Source organism: Anoplopoma fimbria, chromosome 9 (assembly GCF_027596085.1).
Source record: "Anoplopoma fimbria isolate UVic2021 breed Golden Eagle Sablefish chromosome 9, Afim_UVic_2022, whole genome shotgun sequence".
Lineage (NCBI taxonomy): Eukaryota > Metazoa > Chordata > Actinopteri > Perciformes > Anoplopomatidae > Anoplopoma > Anoplopoma fimbria.
The window spans coordinates 5,917,211-5,937,194 of record NC_072457.1 but is presented as its reverse complement, the minus strand read 5'-3'; the positions used below and the strand labels follow the sequence as shown (position 1 = coordinate 5,937,194).

Genomic DNA, 19,984 nt, shown 5'->3' with positions numbered 1-19,984 from the left:
TTTACTGTTTTTTATTGCTATTTATAATAGTTGTTTTTTTATTGCATTTTATTTTTTATCTTGTCTTTCTTTTACTATGTCTCTTGTGTGCACTTTACCCTATGCTGCTGTAATCCTGCAAATGTCCCCGCTGCGGGACTAATAAAGGATTATCTTATCTTATCGTAGTTGTATAGTATGTGTATTTATTGTCTGTGTCTGTGTAGTTGTATAGTATGTGTATTTATTGTCTGTGTAGTTGTATAGTATGTGTATTTATTGTCTGTGTCTGTGTAGTTGTATAGTATGTGTATTTATTGTCTGTGTCTGTGTAGTTGTATAGTATGTGTATTTATTGTCTGTGTAGTTGTATAGTATGTGTATTTATTGTCTGTGTAGTTGTATAGTATGTGTATTTATTGTCTGTGTAGTTGTATAGTATGTGTATTTATTGTCTGTGTAGTTGTATAGTATGTGTATTTATTGTCTGTGTCTGTGTAGTTGAGCTGCTGCAACACTTGAATTTCCCCCATGGGGATCAATAAAGGAATATAATTATCTCTCTCTCTCTCTTATTAAACTGTCAACACTGAAGATTGCATTGTTGCATTGAATTCAATTTATGGACTATATTTTATTGAATATTTATTAAACAACAATTTTGAAATAATTTCTGAATGGATGCTAATTTTAAATATAAAAGAACCACTGCTGTAAAAAATCCCGTATTACCATGCAGTACCACCGCTCTGTCCAGCAGATGGCGCTGTGATCCTGACTCACCATCACAGCCGGCAAAAAAAACAACAACAGAAGAAGTGTTGACGCAACTAGCTAGCGCCCACAGACAGGAGTTCATGACGCGCTGCTGTCACCCAGAACACACTATTCACCCTGTTTTTTTTCTTCCTATGTCATCCTTCAAACCCTGCGGCAGCATCGCATTATGTTCGAGGTAACTGCGCCGCTATTTGCACGGCTAACTAACTGTCGTTTGCTTGGGATGTGGCGTAAAAACTGCTTTACGTTAGCTCGGTAGACGCGTGTGCTTTACCCTGCTGCATTACAGGTGAATGCGTCATAACTGTGGCCCCTGTGAGGTGTCAGCGGACTGGTTTGGGACAGAGGTTCGCATAACAATCCCAGTTCAATGCCTACATGTAACCACAGCTCCCAGTATAGCCAGAATAGCCCTGGTTGCTATGCTACGTCTGCTAGCTGGTGACGTCTGTTATTGAACCTGCTCCCCTGCAGGTCATGTGACAACGTGTTGGTAAAGAAAAGGAAAAGACAGAAAGCTCACAGTGTCAATAATAATAATAATAATACTAATAACTAAACAGAGAAGTGTATTGAAGTCATGCAGGTGTGATTGGTGTCACATGTGTCAACAAACCTCATGCCACTCATTAAAGGGGGGGTGCAGAAAACCTCCCAAATATCATCACAGTGCTTTTAATAACTAGATGTAAGCAAAGCAAGTCTTCTTTTCAGTAAAAAGGGTACAAGTAACTTAAAGGACAGTGATTAAAGCTTTTAATAATACACATTAAATACAAATGAATGAGAAAAAGGAACTGCACTACACCTCTAACTCTCCTAACACCTCTAAATATAGTGCCACAGTAATATATTGTGTATTAGTGCAAGTCGGTTCAAAAGTTTGGACACACCTTCTCATTCAACTACTTTGAAGAATTTAAAATATAAAACATATTCTGGTTTGTTGAGCATTTGTTTGTTTACCACATAATTCCATATGTGTTCCTTCATAGTTTGGATGTCTTCAATATTAATCTACAATGTAGAAAAAAATAAAAATAAAGAAAAACCATTGAATGAGAAGGTGTGTCCAAACTTTTGACTGGTAGTGTAACTTAAAGGACAATGATTTAAACTTTGAATTAATACACATAAAATACAAATGAATGAGAAAAAGGAACTGCACTACACCTCTAACTCTCCTTACACCTCTAAATATAGTGCCACAGTAATATATTGTGTATTAGTGTGAGTTGGTACTATTGTGATCTGTATTCAAAGATTGAGTTTGCATAGATGTGTTTTACAGGTATGTGGTAATACAGGGATATAAGATGACCGCAATTGTAACATAAAGCATTGTTCTAATAAAAAATACAAAAGCTGATGATGAATAAATATTGTTATAACATTAAAACGATCGTGTAAAAATGAGAAATGTTTATAACAAGAAAATTAGCAAATTATTTTATTATGGTGGCAGCAATGTGGTGCTGTAGATGACACCTTAGTACAACACTTTCAAGAAAAAACGGAACTATATAACCTTCATAAAGGTAGAATTTATTGCAGGAACATTTAATTATTTTTAACTGGGTGTAATTAATAAACTGTGCATACTTAGAAGTATAATTATCCATAACGGTTAACCACTGTGTTAAGAATGCACTGCAATCCTTGTTCTTACAATCTGAGCCTGTCAGTGTCAAAAACAAGCACTTTTAGTGAACGTAAACTGGCGGTGATTTGCATTGTCTTGAGCTGAGCGGTTACATTGAAGCCTGTTATGTGGCTGCCAGCTGCAGAGATCTCACTCAATACTGGACCAGTGTCAAAAATTGTTTCCCCATCAGTCACTTAGATACAAAAACACAGCGAAGTAGAGAACAATACGGAAGTTACCCTTAAACATCCTGAAAATATAATGGGCACATTTTATCTTTTTAAAGATATAAAGATGTTGTTGCTTTATATTTTGAATTTAATGCCCCTAACATCGAACATTGCTTTTATGACAGCGTTCACTACCTATTTTTTTGCATTATTTCAAAATCCTACGGGGTTTGCACTGCATTATTAGATCACATATCAAATGTGAGACTGCAGGACTGGCAATGCGGGTCACATTCTTGAAATGATATATGATCACACCCAGGTGTTAACAATGGGATCTGACCTTTTATCAAGCCAAGGCTGTCATTGTATTCCTCTATAAAGGGCCCACTGGGTATTATTCTTTGCATACACAATATAGAAAGCTTGTTTCTAGAATTATTTATGCCTTATGAATCGTATATTATTGTAAAAACCTGCGTTCATTTCTTAGCATTAGTGTCTCTGTCTCTACTTCTTGACAGGATCCTGAACTCCAAGATCCGTTGTCGCTGAGTCTAAACGAAAACTACGATGACCAGAATTCGCCTCGACGTGATTCAAAAGAAGCACCAGCAAGCCCCGAGTATAACTGTGAGACACCGGAGATTCGAGTAATCATCAAAGAGGAAGAGGAAGGCTGGACTGTGAGTGAAAATCGTGAGTGGAAAAATCGTAAATATCAGCATCACGTCGCTCGATTACGTACACAAAAATGTACCCGATCATGATTTGTCTCATTTTCGTTTCTCTTTGTAATGTCAAACACAGATGAGAGCTTCAGATCAGAGGGTGAAGAGGAGGATTCTTCCGCACGCTCCGGTCATCCCGACCTCAAAGCGTGCGGGAAGGAGAGCTGCATTTCAGACGGAGTGAGGGGACAGCAGAGAGGGAATCCAGTGGAGAAATGTTCGGAGGAGTCTGGAGAGCAGAGCTCCTCCTCCGCCAGAGAGGGAGAGCAGACACAGTCGCTCATGGACACGGATGAGAAACCGAAGATCTCCCGCATACGGGGGAACGCGAATGTGACCTGGAATCAGTGCAACAACACGGGAGAGAAACCCTTCCCCTGTCCAGCGCGGGAGACGACGCTCAGCCACAAAAGGAACGTGAAACCCAATCAGAGAGCACAATCAGGGGATGAGTGTCCCTCTCAAGACCAGAGCCCTGATGTCAAACAAAGCACATCGACGACAACAGACGCAGAACAGACCAAAAGATCAGCACCTTGCCAAACAGTATGCAAAAATACGTCTTTTTTCTTTTAGAAACATTATGCAAACTTTAGTAATAACGTTATCTGGTTTTGGTTTCATATGTTCAGCGTCCGCTTGCTTTCATAATTTATTTGTTTGTTGTAAATGTATTTGAATAATGTCTCATAGGAGAATTTGTGGCATTTGTTTTTTAAATTTTCTGTTAAGTAAGTGCGAAACTCGCCTGACTGTCATATGATGGTGTTTTATGTAAATTTAAGGAAGGTAGATGGAACTTATGATCACATCTCAGGGACAATTGTCCAATTAATAGAGTTCAGTGAATCCAACGATCAACACATCCAATGACAGTCAAGAAGTAAGAGAGGTTTAGTATAAAAATACAAAACATTTTCTTGTGTGAGGCTCTTTGTTAAAAAAAACATAAAAACAAATGCAAATTTTAGTTTTATATTCAAAGTTGGTTTAGAGATTTGAATTATTCCAAACTAAAGAGAGAAACGTCCAAATCTGGTGTCACCACTTCTCTGTAGAAAACGAATGCTGTATTCTCACACTGTGTTCTGCCTTCAGGATTCTCCTGAAAGTACGACCCGGACGTCACATGGACCGAAGAAAGCATCTGCAAACTTAGAGGACCAAACTCTCCATTTGACTGTCAGACTGCAGGCGGGGGAGGAGGAGGAGGAGGAGGAAGAACAAGAAGAACAAGAAGAACAAGATGAAGAAATCGGTGGTTTAATCAACTCTGATGGAGAAGTGGTTGAATGGGACGCCAGTAAGTGATTCCTCACAGCGCAGCATGTTGTTTCAGTTTCCCACTGAGTATAATTTCTAGGACGTATTCTGGGAATTTGCCACCATATATTTATTTATTTGGTATTTTCTAAAACAAGACCTATTTTTTATAAATGAAAAATCCACTGTACAGAAACTTAATTATTCTATTTTCTGTTATCGTTCTGTTCACGTTAACAGTTGAATGAGTCATAGTCATAACCCGCATTAGTTTTGACTTTCATTTTCTTGTAGAATTCAGCCATTAATGTTGAAAACATCAGTTCTCATGTCTGGTTTCTCTTCAACCTGAGCTGACCATCTTTATTTTTTTTACAGGAGGCGGTCCTGACCGAGGCTCTGACCGCAGAGAAAGTCCTCATGCTAGCAAGGTAATTTGTCTTAAGACACGATTTATCAATTTGTCGATACAACCCCATTGATAAGGTCGGTCCTCTTCAAGTCTCTTGAAACTACAGATCGCATATATAGCATATAATTACATTACATTTAATACAATTCAACAGCACCACATGCAAAAGCTCCAGAATTACAAAAAAGTTTCATTATTATGTTCCCTGCAAAACCTGAAAAACATTTATTTTGTGATTCAACTTGTACAGTTTGACTTATTGGAAAGTAAGAAATCAGTAAATGTCTCGGAAATCAATGACTTTTATTGTGCAGGAAAAATATGAACCACTTGTTGGTGTCCCGGAAGTTCCACAATTTTTTTTTTTTATCTTTGACTGTCTATGCAGATGATTCCTGCCCAAAATGAGTGACTTTACAAAATGATGGAATAGCACATTGTAACTTCCGCTTTCAACAGTGACCAAAACTTAGTTACCCTCTAAGAGCTGTTACCCAGGGAGGCCGTTTCTGATGGTTTCTGATGATTATGATCACAGGGTGTCGTCCTGTCCGAGCCTCAGCTGCAAGGCCAAAACCAGAGAGACAGCAGTAGTCCGACGCTCATCATGGAAGTTGTGTCTGTGGGGGAGGATGAAGAAAGGGAAGAAGGGGAGGAGAAAGAGAGAGTAGCAAAGACGGCAGCGGTCTCGACCTTATATCGTGGTAAACACAAGTCCAAACGAAAAACAATGAGAAGTGTACAGGTTGTAAAATAAAAAAAATAGTCATGACTCGGTTATCTTTTTTGCACACAACGCTGCCAGGAAAGAGACACAGAAGAAAGAAGAAGGTTCCAGAAATAACGGTGGTGTCAGTAGACGTCTCGGACACGGAGAAAGAAGCTCCTCCTGGTGAGTGAAGTGTTGGAAAGACGACAACATTTTCATTATAAAACATGTTATCAATTTGGTTTCAGTTGTATTTATGGAGTCATAATAGAAGTTGAGTGGATTTTTTTTACTGTAATTCAGAATTCAGCATCAATATAATCTCTTTTTTGCTGCTTCTCTTTGTCTCGAAGTAAAACGAAGGGGAAGAAGAAAGATTTCAAAAGCTCCAGTGTTGTCTGGTGAAGACCTCGAGGCAGAACCAGGAAGTGAGTGTTCTCGATGTGCTTTTTTTTTTTAAAGCAAGTTATTGTTTTGTTGTAATATGTCCTACTTCTCATCTTACATCTCACAGTATCAAGGCGCACCCGGAGAAAGACAAACTTCCCTGCCATCGTCGAATCGGAAGAAATAAACTCCAAAAAAGTCCGCCGGGTTGCTGGTAAGACAAGAAAATAAACGGTAGGGAATTGGCCTGATTTAGTTGACTGTGAATCCATTTCTGTGTGGTTTGTTGCGTACTATATGAGCAAGAAAAGAACAAAAGCAGCTCTACATTTAGATATGGTTAGGGTTAGGTTTCATCAGTGGTTCTGTTTGAAATATGAATCAGTTGGTGGTTAAATAACAGGAAGTGCATTAGAGGACGAGAAAGCATTTATTCATGCATTCTCTGTCATAGAAAAACACTTCACGCCTTCACGCCGTGCAGTTTCAGCCTCTCTTTTGAGCTTTGATCTGCCATTTTGTAAATAACATTTGCAGACTTTATAAGATTGATGAGCTGAATTGAAGAAAAAAAAACTTTCCTAACAAAACCACTGGTTCCTCTAATTTGAACCAGTTCTGGAAACCCGACCCATATAAATATATCAGTTTAACGTCTGTTTTTTGTTCTTTTGTATTTTATTTTTTTTTACCAGCAAAGCGACCTTACAGAAGAAGGAAAGATACCAAACTATCTGCTGAAGGAGAAGGAAAACACACAAGTGTTTCTGCTGGTAAGAACAAATATAATGGTTTATAGCTAGCTTGGTTAGCTAATCCACGGCAAATCCTCATTAATGATCGTCTCTTTACCAAAGGAAGGAAAGGGTGTCTGTGTTTGATTTGTCTTATACCACCTTACCACAGCTCAGCTTCAACAGATCACCAAAAGCAACAGTTCCAGTCCAACCTGTTTGGCTGATTAGTAGACATGACGATGTAAACAATCAACTGGCAACAAGTGAAGCAGCTATTATTGTTTTTGGCATGCAGCAAAAATATGTCCCCATCTGCAGGACTAAACTGCTGCTGCTACTATTTTCTTTGTTTGCGAGTGTAATTTTCGGCCTAACCATCCTGTCATTCCAACTTCCTTTTTTCTCCCCGCTTAGGAAAGAAGCGCCCCGGCAGAAAGATGGTGCGTGTCCCGATAGAAATACCTCCTGAGCTCCTGAAGCAGCCCAAAGAGAAGATGGAGTACCACTGCTCCGTGTGCAGCAAAGAGTTCCCCCACGCCTACAAGCTGGAGAGGCACGGGCTGATCCACACGGGAGAGAAACCCTACTGCTGCTCCATCTGTGGCCGCGGTTTCAACCAGAAGGGGAATCTCAAAACGCACTACAAAGTCCACCTAGGTGAGAGATGTTACAGTGCAACTGAATCATAAGAAAATGTTAATAATTATCCCATAGAATATCTGCCTCTCTGTGGTGTCGATGCAGGCATGTACAGGGTTTCCACACATTTTCAGGGACAAGATTTAAACTATAAACTATTCCATGACTTCAGGGACCCATAACAAAACAAATCTTGTTCACTCACAACCTATAAAACTAACAAACTTTATAGTTTACTTTACTTAAACAGAGTCTCTGAAACTGAATTTTTTTCTGGGGGAGGAACCCAAAATCCCTGTTTTGGTTTCAAAATCCTCTATTTTTTAGGTCTCAAGGTTGTCAAGTATGATTAAATAAAAAAATAATTTCATTTCACACAACTTAATCCCATGACTTTTCAAAAAATGGTAACAATTTTCCTTGAAAATTTCATTGTGAAATTCCATGATTTTAAGTTTTGGTATTTTGGAATTGTTTCGTATCTATTAGATTTATTTAAAACACATCATTTGAAACAATAATCATTATGGCTGCTCCATAAACATAAATGATTTAGGAGTGGAAGAGGCAGTAAGTCAAAACTCATGTTAATTGGCCTTTTTCCTAATGCATCATTGTACACAGGACAAACAGGAAAAGAGCCTGGTGGTCTACAAAGCTTTCCAAACCTTGTCTTGTCTTGAAATATCCCAACTGTGATGGTGATGAAAAGGAGAGTCGTATAATATTTAAAGAATTCACCCAAAACTGGCAACAAATCTGATTTCAGTACAGTAATAAATACCTGGCTCAATGTAAACCATAAGTGAAGTAAAACTAGAGTCTTAAACAATGCAAAGATCGTTAAACTTGTGGAGTAAAACATGATCGCTCTCTCATTTTGTGTCCTTCAAAGGTCGAAAGGGCGCTGTGGATTATGACGACGAGGTGAACCCCATCGCTTCAGAACTCTCCGAGTACTTGAAGTCTCTGCCGGGGGAGTCCAGGATCCGATCCTCCCTCCGTTGCCTGGAATGTGGACAAGAATGCGAGAATCACTCCGCTCTGCAAGCACACCACATCACCACGCACGCGGAGACGGCCGGGGACTCGGACGCGGCCGAGCGCGGCGCATCCAAGCTTCTCTTCTGCCGCCGCTGTGGCGTTCAGTTCGACGACAAAGAAAAGCTGGAAGAACACATGAAAACCCACGTCAAGGCCAAGCCCTACTCGTGCCCCGACTGTGGCAAGAAGTTCATCAACGAAAGCTACATACAAATCCACCAGCGGATCCACACGGGGGAGAAACCGTTCCTCTGCTCCGAGTGCGGCCGGGGCTTCCACACGGCCTCCTCGCTCAAGCTGCACGAGATGCAGCACTCCGGGGAGAGACCGTTCGCATGCTCCATCTGCGGGAAGACCTTCCGGATAAACTCGTACCTGACAGCACACTACCAGACACACATCAAAGACAGGCCTTTCATCTGCAGCGTCTGCGGGAAGGGCTACTCCAGAGCCGAGGAACTGAAGGTGCACCACAGGCTGCACACCGGGGAGAGACCCTACGAGTGCGGGGAGTGCGGGAAGAGCTTCATTTACCGGCAGGGTCTGCGGCAGCATCAGCGCACACATGCCGGGAAACGCATCGGACCAACCAGACAGCTCGGCAGACCGAAGCAGCAGTCCCGGCTGGACATCTAACAGTTGATCTAATGAAGATTTTTATTTTTTTGATGTTGTTGTTACCTGTGTTTGAAGATATAACAGTGAAATGCGCTTCTTCCTTTCCATTCCTTCCACCTCCAGCCGAGACTATTATCGTGTCTGAAAATATGCGCTACAGAGTCGGTCGTGGGTTGCCAAGATTTATTTGGAGGCTTACTGTGTTGTCTCTCTCGTGTCCCATGTTTTTTTGTTCACTCTGCTCTCGTAGCCCATCTGTACAATTTGAGTGCCTTTGTATCATGCATGCCAAATACTAATACTTAATGTTTTAAAAACAAAAAATAATTATGCACAATAGCCTTGTTATTTTAAAATCCATGTCGATGGAATACAGACGTTTTTCAGAAACATGTCTGGGTTTTTTTCTATGTCTGAAATAATGTGTCCGTACATTTAAGTATAACAGATTCTCCACAATCATCTTATTACACCTCTTTTGTCGGTTGCTATTATTGTAGCACAACAAAATGCACAAAAACTCAATCAATCATATCATAAATCATAAACAGATTCATACAAAATGTTTTTGAATAGGAACTTACTATAAATTATGGACACTAACGTTAGATATTTATTAACAAAAATGTATTGTCAGTGTAGTTCTTCAGTGTGTATTCAAATTAAAAGTATTTAGATGCTGTGAAGAAAAGAATGGATGAAAATTGTTCCACTGAAAATTGCTGACAGAGAGAGTCTTGGATTATTCAGAGTAACAGGGAAAGTGTAACTGGTAAGAGATGTTGCTATTCATTTTTAAATGTGATTTATCAATGTTTTGAGCAGCAGACATCATCTTAATTGTTTTAGGATGGAGGTAGGAATCCTAGAGGAGGACATGTCAGCGAATAAAACCAAAATGAAATGCGTGGCTACATACCGCAAGGAAGAAAAACAGAAAATGATGTTTTTTTGAGTGAATTGGCTCTCTGATGACAATATTCCAAGTCTGTTGAAATAAAAATTGCACAATAATACCTGAACTTTCATTGCAGAACATGTAGGTGCCAAACCTGAACATAACCATTCTCCGAAAAAAGACACCCAGGAAACGTTTGAAGAAAACAGAGTCCGCAGCGAAGTGTTTCCAGAGCGTACACGCCAAAGATCGCCGTCTGAAAGAGGAACATGGCAAGCACCCCCTGCACATGTGCAAAGGCCTAATTTTGTTTTTCTTCCAGTAGGGAAATTCACCAACATGTTGGCGTTAAATAAAAGTTTCCCTCAACTGGATGTGGATCAATCACCGGTGGAAATCTGGGTCTGTCATTTGTGTTGTACACAGTTTTTAAAGAAACAACTTTTAGAAGAACACTTGAAACAAGTCCATGAGTAAAAAAAAAATGTTTTCCTTCACACAGAGTGGCAAAAGATTCATGTGTATCCAGAAATGAAAAGAACATGAAGCTGGTAATGAGAAGTGCTCACAGTGCAATAAAGATTTCCAGACCTCAAAGGGACAAGAACCACATGTGAGATTGCACAGGAGAGAAACCCTTCCAGTGTGTTATGTGTGGGAAGTGATTCTACTACAGGCAAGGCTTCAACAACCATAGAGGAGGAGGAGGAGGAGGAGACAAACCCATAGTGCAGCCGGGTAACTTGGCAGACCCAGAGAGCTGGAGAGAACCAGGAAGTCAAGAAGGAGCCGGCCTAGGTAGGTGTGTTTATTATGCACCTTGTGAAAATGTAAGTGTTTAAAGTGTGCAAAATGATATTTATATACTATTACACAAACTAGATAAGTTGTTTCTCAGTTGGAAACTATAGTGCAAGAGCTTCCTCCAACTTCTCGTTTTTTTATTTGCTTTTTTAAAAACGTAACTGTAGACTACACAGCATATAATGATTCCACCAACTATTTATATTTATCAATATAATATAGCTCTGTTTTTCCTGCTCTACACATTACATGTAATGTCATAAAAACACTTCTTAAAGCTAGGGTGGGTAATTTCTTTACTGTAATATTTGGCAAAACTGTCCTAATAGCAGCTATATGTAGGTGAAGTGCTCTGAGAATATCTGCTCATAACTTTGCTCTCCCCTGCCTCTGTGGGCCGCACCCAAAAATTGCCACCGCTCATGTACACTTTGACCAATCAGAGCGAGGCTCCGATTCTCCGTTCTTATTGGCTGTGGGACTGTCCGGTCACCTTGGCAACGACGTTGGTGCGTCCCTGCGTGAGCGTTCACGAGCCTAGCGGTCTGACAGTTTTGTACTACTACTACTACGGCGGACAACAAATGAATAGCCATGTCTTCATCAACGGCCCATAAATTTCCCATTCCCCGGATACCATCAACTAACACCACTAAGACAGCGAAAAAAAGAGGAAAGACACTTGTTGAAAGGACAGCTACTAAAAGGGAGGCGGAGAGAGCTCGAAATAAAACCAGAGTAAACATCGGCGTGGCTTATGAGCGATGGAGAGAGTTACGTGACCTGAGAAACTTAAAATCGGACGCTGAGATGGCTACATTTCTTATAGACAGGTAAGGAATTGTGTTATCTCTCCATGGTATATTGTGATGAATATGTAAAGTGTCGGCTGGTATGGTTTTTACTAAGCAAAGCCATGATAACCGTTATATTACGGTTCTGTAATGTAACCATTTCAATACGGTTCTGTAGGATGTCTGTAGGATGTCTTGCATCAGCCCATGGTTCTTTTCCCGGTCCGTTTTATAGGTTAGTTATGGTCACACCAACCCTGTCGGAATAACACAGAGATTGTGCTAACACGTGGCCTAGGCCTCAACTCAACTAGGGAATATTGCACTACGGACCTCTATGTTGTTACACATAACGGAACCGGAAGTTAATGACTATTTAGATGTAAACATACCAGCACCTTTAGCTGCTCATGACATGTTTGGTTATTGTCATTTCACTGCTATCTTTCATTAAAGAAAGTGAACAAATGGAAAGTTGTTCTTATTTATCAACTGTGGATAATGTCCGAGTCACGTTTGTGTAAAAGCTACTTTGACACAACTGCCAAGATAAGCACAGCGAGGGAAGTCTAGCATAAGATATTCCATGTATTGTTATAACGTTGTTGCAAGCTAGCAGCAGCCTAGCTCAGTTTCGCGATCGCTTTGAAGTGACGGTTTCCTTGTGTGTAATCTGGCTTTCTGTGTTATTTTAACAAATATATATATTTTTTTAATTCCGATAACGTTTTTCTTTGTTGACCAATCACTGTTGTGCTTCACCTGTTTTGGCAGTTATGAGAACCTCACATCCCCTACTTCATCCACACCATGCAAGCGCAGGAGAAACCTGCCTCTTCCCCCAGCTTCAAGCATACATTCAGAGACCCTCTTAGACAGGTGATCACTACCCCACCACCGTTTTCCATTAACATTTCCAAATTATGCAATTGTGTACATTTATTTTCAGCTTCCACCTTTATAGAAGACAATATAGCCTAATAACTAATTTCAAAGATCTTTATTTCATAACACTATTTATATTCTCAGAGCCGATGACTTCTTGGATGCTGAAGATGTAGAGGACACCAATCCTGCCACTACATTTCAAAGTATGGATACAAGGTAAAGAAAGAACAGTGGAAAAAGTTACTTCTGTATCAACTAATCAACATTAATACCTCTCCATTTATTGACTTCTCAAGTACTCCAATATGTTAATATTGTATTTTATTGTTTTTGTATTTGTAGTATTTCTCCACAGGTAACTGACATTGAAGTCATAATTGAAGAAGAATTTAATGACATCCGGAACTCTACGTAAGTGTGTCCTCGGCTCTAGTGTTCCCTTGTATGTTCCATCAAATCCCTGTATTATTGATGCAATACACTTTTTAAACTTAGCCCTCTAAAAAATCTCCTTCATAGAATTGGCTGGGCCGATAACACCTGGGAAGATGACAGTGGAGAAGATGACACAGGGTGGCCGCGGGGTATTAAAAAGTCTTAAAAAGTCGTAAATCAATTTTCATCAAAATAAGGCCTTAAAAAGTATTAAATTGTCTTAAATTCAGATTGCATTGGTCTTAAATATTTGTGTGCCATGTCAGTGCGAAAATGCGGGCAATCTGTTCTGCCAGGTCAAATATTTTTTCCGGTAGCCTGTGCGCTGCGTTGTCTTTGGTTAGGTCAGAGCGTAGACTACTGCGCAGCTGTAGCCCCACCCCCCCGATTACGCCACTGCCAGGGCTCCTGTTTATTGGTTTATCATCTAGCCAGGGCTCCAGCCTGTTCGTTTATAGATTTTGGCGCGATTCAGACCCCTCACTACGATATAGACACTCGACTCTGAAACATGGGTAAGTGTAAATTTAATGATAAATGGCTCGAGAAGGACGAGTATGACTGGTTAAGGTCGGTGCCTGGTAGCGCCTATGAAGCTCGGTGCACTGTGTGTAAAAAAACCTTCAAACTTGGGACAATGGGGATCGGAGCGGTGGAATCCCATGTCCAGAGCCAGAAACACAAAGCTTACTCAAAAGCACGCCTGCAGCCTACAATTACTAGCTTCTGCTCCACCGCTAGCAATGATGTAATTGACAACGCTAGTGTTGCAATAGGAAATCCACAGCCTGTTACAAGCATGCCATCTGACCGCGCAATTTGTGGCTCTACGCCAACACTGCGAGCAGAGGTGATTTGGGTGATGAGGACCGTGACAAGCCACCATTCCTGCAGGTCCAATGACGGAATTGATGACTTGTTTAAAGCGATGTTCCCAGATTCTGCCCTTGTACAGTCTACAGGTTATTATCAGACATCAGTGTGTTTACTTGGAAAGATTACTGTATATTTCCCCTTTTGATTTGTTTTTCCATCGTAAGTTTGGTCTTAAATTTCATTAAGAAGTGGTATTAAAAAGTCTTAAAAAGTCTTAAATTTAATTTGTTTATACCTGTAGACACCATGATGACAGTTGGCACCCAGAAATGGAGATGGACGATGGGTCATCTTCAGAGGAGGAAGAAATGATGGGGGAAGACAGCGAATGCAGTGATGACAGTGACATCGATTACGTGCCTTATCTCTGTGTGCGGTATGTATAATAAATCAAATATCTTTGAGTGTTGTGACCCGTTTATCCATTGCTGGTTCTTGCTCACCGTAGCACATGATGCAACTAAATTACAACACAAAAAAGAAAACAAAAAAAAACACATTTATACTGAAAATTGGCTCGCCTGATTTTTTTTGGTTAAAAGTATGACATGAAATAAACATACCTGCTCATTTGTGATTCGTTGAATCCTGATTGTTTCCACACGGGCCATGTCCTCTTGCCCTATCGTGTCAAGACCTCTCCGACCGCGACCTCGTCCCCTTCCTCTGCCCCTAGGCTGCCTGCCTCTAGCAGCAGGACGTCCGCTGACCCTACATATCCCACGTCCTGTGCTGCTAGGACCTGGGACATAATCGTCCCCAGAGCCAGCTTGGCTCTCTTCTTGGACACTCTTATAATGCAAAAAATTAGCGTTATTGTAGTACAATTCATGACTTCAAAACGTCAGTATATAATATATTGATGACCAGGTTACTAGCTCTGGCAGCTTATGCTAACGAACTACAGTTGCAATTAGTCTGCTATCTTGCTTGGCTGATACAGCTACCTTTCTTAGGCCTACCAGCGCAATTGCAATGATTTTAAGATAACATACATGTTATGTCTGTGAGTAAGATGTTGATGCTATATATGTACTTATGTAGCTATCAGCACTAATGTTTAATTACCTCGGAATCGGACATGGTGTTTCGTCTTCCTATCAATGTAACTGAATTCACATGAACGCGCATAACTGACGTTCGGTGGGAGGAGCTACAGCAGGTAGCGTGGCAGGGAGAGGCCAGAGAGCACGCGACGGAATCTCAACGGCTGTTTTCTCCAAAATCGCCCACCCTAGCTTTAAGTTTGCCTTTCAGAGACCTCAAACTGATCTGTACATCATGTAAACACGACATCATGTCCACGATCGCAGCGTACGAGTGTCCCTCATGAAAATAGAGTGTGCACTGCTGCAGCACATCTAGTCCTTCCGTCTGGTCAGCGCGATTTAAACACTCTAAAGACCTGCCACACGAAAAACAAAACCGTGTTAATCGTCTCATGTGTTGGCCACAGAACGGACAAAACGCTGCTCTACCGCTGTCCATCTTGAATCGCTATGAATGAACTTGAATTCGAGCGCTTTCGTTATCACTTCCGGGTCAACATCGGAGCTTGGACATTCCCTTTCCGTAAGAAAAATGAACTTGCAAAAATGTTTTTTTGAACTTGCAAAAATGTTTTCTAAGATGTTATTTTGTTCCGGAACTTGCAAAAGTTTTTTCTAAAATGTAATTTTCGTAAAAAACTTGTAAAAGTGTTTCGAAACTTGTTAAAGTGTTTTACAAAATGTAAAAATGTTCCCGAGTTTGTTTTTGTGTTTTGCCCTTCTCGGCCACCGTACAGTCCAGATGTGAATCCTCATGGAGAACACAGACCTGAGACGCAGGACCAGGATCACAGAGCAGCAGCTACAGGTGAGCTTTACTGGGGTGGTGGCGTTGACACATGCATATCTGACAGATCAATCATCAACATGAGAAGGATTTTGGTCTTTTATGTTACTCAAGTTCAACCCCTCTTGAAGATATTGGCACATCTAGACTGTTTGAGCCTTAAAATAAAATCCTAATTTAGTTTCAAAGGAATCAACAGGCCGTCAGGAAAATCACAGTCAGTAAGCCTGGAACAAAAAAAATGTCAGCATCCTTTCTGATCTTTAATATCTTAAACGATTTAAGAGAAAGACAATGCACTACTATATACATAACGACATCATATTAAATAAAAAATAATACGGAATAAACTCGAAGAACATGATTATATTGCAGTGAAGATCACGTTTGTATAATAGTTTTATTAGAAAAGCGGTCTTAAAAAAACAAACTTGTTGCTTAAAGCTGCATTAATCAATATTTGATGTATTTGATGCAATTTACGTAATTGAATCTAATCGGTCAAGTCTTGCATATCTTCTACTGGTCTTTAAATCATGTTTTCTTTTTTTAAGCTCACTGATTAATGAGTTAAGCTTAATGTTTCTGTGGAAATATATCAAAAACAACAAACGATTTGGTGGAGATACATGTGACTATCCCTTAGCTGTGTCATAATTATGGACGGTGTTGATAGCTGTGTGAGAACGATACACAGACAGAACACTCTGCTTAGTTTGGTTTCTTAGCCTGCTTGCTTTTTGTGATTGTGAATTGAACGGCACTATTTAAATCCCCCCTTATTGTAGCAATCCAGATCAGAAGGGAAACTAACAGAGAACAGCCAAAGAGAAAGAGAGAGAGAGAGAGAGACTGTCTGCGGTGATATCAGGAATGCTGATGTTGCTCCCTTATTTCTGCTGCCCAGATGTGACAAATCCCTTTTTATAAATGTTCCTTAGAGAATAATAACCATATGTTCACTACTTTGAGTTTTTTTTCTTTTTCTTCTCTTTTTAGATGAAACTACAAGACGTCCAGAACCTAAACACAGCAGCTCCCACGATGAGCCTCAGAAAAAGCCGTCGAAACAATGCCAGCGGCCTCACAGACTCAAGAAGAACTACGACTGTCCGACCTGCGGGAGAGTTTTCTCCAACAACATGGCTCTGCGGCGCCACCTTGTGATCCACTCGGGGAAAAGGCCGTTTAAGTGCTTCATATGTGGGAGAGGATTCACGCAGCGTGGAAACCTGAAAACGCACATGAAGGTTCACAAAGGTCAGAAGGCAACCAGAAGTTCCTTTGTCTTTAAGTCAATATGTTTTTATGCCTCCGAGCCGCATTGTGAACATGATATCTCATGAACGCCTGCAGTTAATTACTTCAAACATCCGGTTGAACACAATAAGGAAATGATTCTCTTTTGGTGGTCAAAGGTCACCTCACAAAACGCACTGTTGGCCATAACTCAAGAATTAACATGCTAATTATGACAATTTCACACAAATGTCTAAAAGCATAAAAATGATGAAGTGAGGACAATTCGGACAGACATGGATGTGACTTGCAACTTGACTGGGTGGCGGTGGCATAAAACCACGAGGAGGTAACTCTAGTTAAAAAAAAAAAAAAAAAAAAAAAAAAAAGAGTTACTTCGAAGAACTCTGGTCTATATTTTCATTTAAAATCGTAAAGGTGCTAAATCCGATCCTCAGATTGTAGCTTTTGCCTCTACACGGCTCTCAACATGGCGACGGCAGATCCTAGCTGACGGTGCTTACAGTTCTAACAGTGCAAACAACGGCAACAGAGCTGACAGTGTTCAGCGTCCATTTGCTAGCCAGTGGTGCATGCTCTCATGCACTAACATGCAGTAGAAAGCCCGGCCGGCCTTGCTATGTAAACAAAAGCACAAAGAAGCTCGGATTACAGCACACACAGAGGGAGAGCGACTCCATCCATTCTCTGCTCAGGAAGACATTACTCCATCTTTACATTACAAAATAGTTGTTTGCTGCTATATTGATGCTTAAAATTGTTGTTTAGAGCAGTGGTTCTCAAATGGGGGTACGTGAAGGCACTCCAGGGGGTACGTGAGATTTTTAAAAATATATATATTTAAAATTAGCATCCATTCAAAAATCCTTTAAAAATTGTTATTTAATAAATATTCAATAAAATATAAGTGTAAGTTCATAAACTGAATTTAATGCAACAATGCAATCTTCAGTGTTAAATAAATCAGACACTGATGGCAGAGCGCTTAGTATTACATCTTTTTTTCAACCAAAAATGCTTTGCGCTGGTTAGGGGGTACTTGGCTGAAAAAGTATTTCACAGGGGGTACATCACTGAAAAAAGGTTGAGAACCACTGGTTTAGAGAACCTTGAATTTACTAATCTTATATCTAAATTGTTTGTGTAGCTCTGAGTCTTCTTACACTACAATGTCTTTTTTGATTTATGTGTAGAAATGATTTGTCCTGAGGTCCTGTTCACGTCAAAAAGAGGCAAAGCTAAATGAATCCCCATGTCTTTGAGAAACATATTTGGTTTTAGAAGCAGCTGCTAGAAGGATAAACATTCACACATTTTTTCATTAGATGAATGTGACCCATTCATTCCTTCTCGTGACTGTCTGCCAGTGCTTTAATGAAAGTGATGGTGCAACACGGCCTAAAAGTAAAAAACAAAGTATGTGGATTGACTCGGCCCACTCAAGCAGATCCACTGATTGCCGTGATACCAATTCTATGAATTTATTTCACAATGCTTGTATGACCTAACTTTATCAATGCAGAACTATAAATGACTCGAACTGTCCTTTTGTTTCTCTCACAGGAGAGTTACCAAATTGGACATTAGTTCAAGAGAAGAGTCCGTCCAAAGAGTCTCCTGCCATGGTTCACGTGTGTGGAGAGTGCGGCATGGACTTCCCTCAGAAACAGCAGCTGGAGAAACACCACCAGAGTCACAAGAAGCCGTACGGGTGTGCTGACTGCGGCAAGACATTCAAAAACGAATATTATTTTAAAATACACAAACGCATCCACTCTGGAGATTCACCGTTCCTCTGCTCAGAGTGCGGGAAGAGTTGTTTCACAGCAGACTCGCTGAAAAAACACGAGTTGACTCACACCGGAGAGAAGAACTTCCACTGCGACCAGTGCGGGAGGTCGTTTTCACAATCCTCCCACCTCAACGTGCACCGCAAGACTCACACCGGAGAGCGGCCTCACCTCTGCTCAATCTGCGGGAAAAGCTACTCCAAAGCGTCCATTCTGAAAGTTCACCTGCGAGTTCACACCGGGGAGAAACCGTATACTTGTGAGAAATGTGGCAAGTGCTTCTATTACTCTCAAGGTTATCAGAAGCACCTGAAGATTCACGACAAGAAGCCGAAACCTCAAACAAAACCGCTGGGGAGACCAAAACAACAGCCTTTAGTGGTAAATAATCAATGATTTATTCTGGGAATTCACAATAGTCTAAAACAATATAAACTGTAAAGAAAATACTTTTAATTTTGCCCATATTTTTGTATAGAAATTGTTTTTCTGTCATGTCTCTATCAAAAGCAGATCATTTATAGTATCACTTTTTATTGAAATAACATTATGAAGAACATGAACCAAGATTTTTTCCAACTTGTTAACATCAGTGTGCTCTTGTTTCTTAATAGGAGACATTTTGCTTCTTCATTGCAGGAAATGCACAAGAGGGTGTCATAAGATTAATTATGACACAATGCATCAGTCAGTAATGCCATTAATAACACCTGTATCTGACCACTCAAAGTGTCTGCTGTGTCACGTTTTCTCCTTGTTCATGTGTGCCTCCTTCTTCTCTATTTGGGAACCAATGATTTCATCTTTGAACATAAGCCGTAATCCATGCACCACACACTGTATCTTATCTGGTTCTAAGTCTCAATAAGAAGATTAGAGATTATTCCTCAGCCATGTTGTCCCCGAGACATCCCCTAGTCTTACAAGTCCATGTGCTTGGAAAATACTTTCAATAGGAGGCAACATAGGTCATCAATAAAATAAAAAGCTTGGAACTTTTCTACTGGTTTCACTTTTTTTGTCAGTTTACCTTTTCCCCACAAAAGTATTGGCTGTTACAACCACAGTGGAAAAAGTTCACGTATACACAATAATATGAATACCAATTTATAAAAACACAGTAATTAGTCTTTTCTTATTGATAATCTTAAAATAGTGATGCAAGAAGTATCCTTGAATTATGTAAAAAGTAGAAATACAATGGTTTAAAAAATATGTTACAAAATGTTACTTAAATAAAAGTACATAAGCATTAGCGGCTACATGTACTTTATATAAGTAAAGGTACT

At 40.1% G+C, this 19,984-nt stretch overlaps 2 protein-coding genes across 2 annotated transcripts; both read left to right on the top strand.

Moving 5' to 3' along the window:
• The first annotated feature begins 815 nt into the window (after positions 1-815).
• LOC129095853 (zinc finger protein 37 homolog) lies at positions 816-10,369 on the top strand. Its single transcript, XM_054604437.1, has 12 exons — positions 816-934; positions 3,099-3,273; positions 3,385-3,851; positions 4,404-4,608; positions 4,947-4,999; positions 5,519-5,684; positions 5,786-5,872; positions 6,043-6,117; positions 6,204-6,290; positions 6,772-6,849; positions 7,228-7,470; positions 8,348-10,369. The coding sequence occupies exons 1-12, from the start codon at positions 926-928 to the stop codon at positions 9,130-9,132; spliced, it is 2,430 nt and encodes an 809-aa protein (XP_054460412.1). The 5' UTR covers positions 816-925; the 3' UTR covers positions 9,133-10,369.
• Positions 10,370-11,322: 953 nt separating this feature from the next.
• Positions 11,323-19,412, top strand: LOC129095855 (zinc finger protein ZFP2-like). Its single transcript, XM_054604440.1, has 8 exons — positions 11,323-11,649; positions 12,385-12,489; positions 12,640-12,714; positions 12,841-12,909; positions 14,051-14,185; positions 15,596-15,666; positions 16,645-16,905; positions 18,469-19,412. The coding sequence occupies exons 1-8, from the start codon at positions 11,411-11,413 to the stop codon at positions 19,089-19,091; spliced, it is 1,578 nt and encodes a 525-aa protein (XP_054460415.1). The 5' UTR covers positions 11,323-11,410; the 3' UTR covers positions 19,092-19,412.
• Positions 19,413-19,984: the final 572 nt, after the last annotated feature.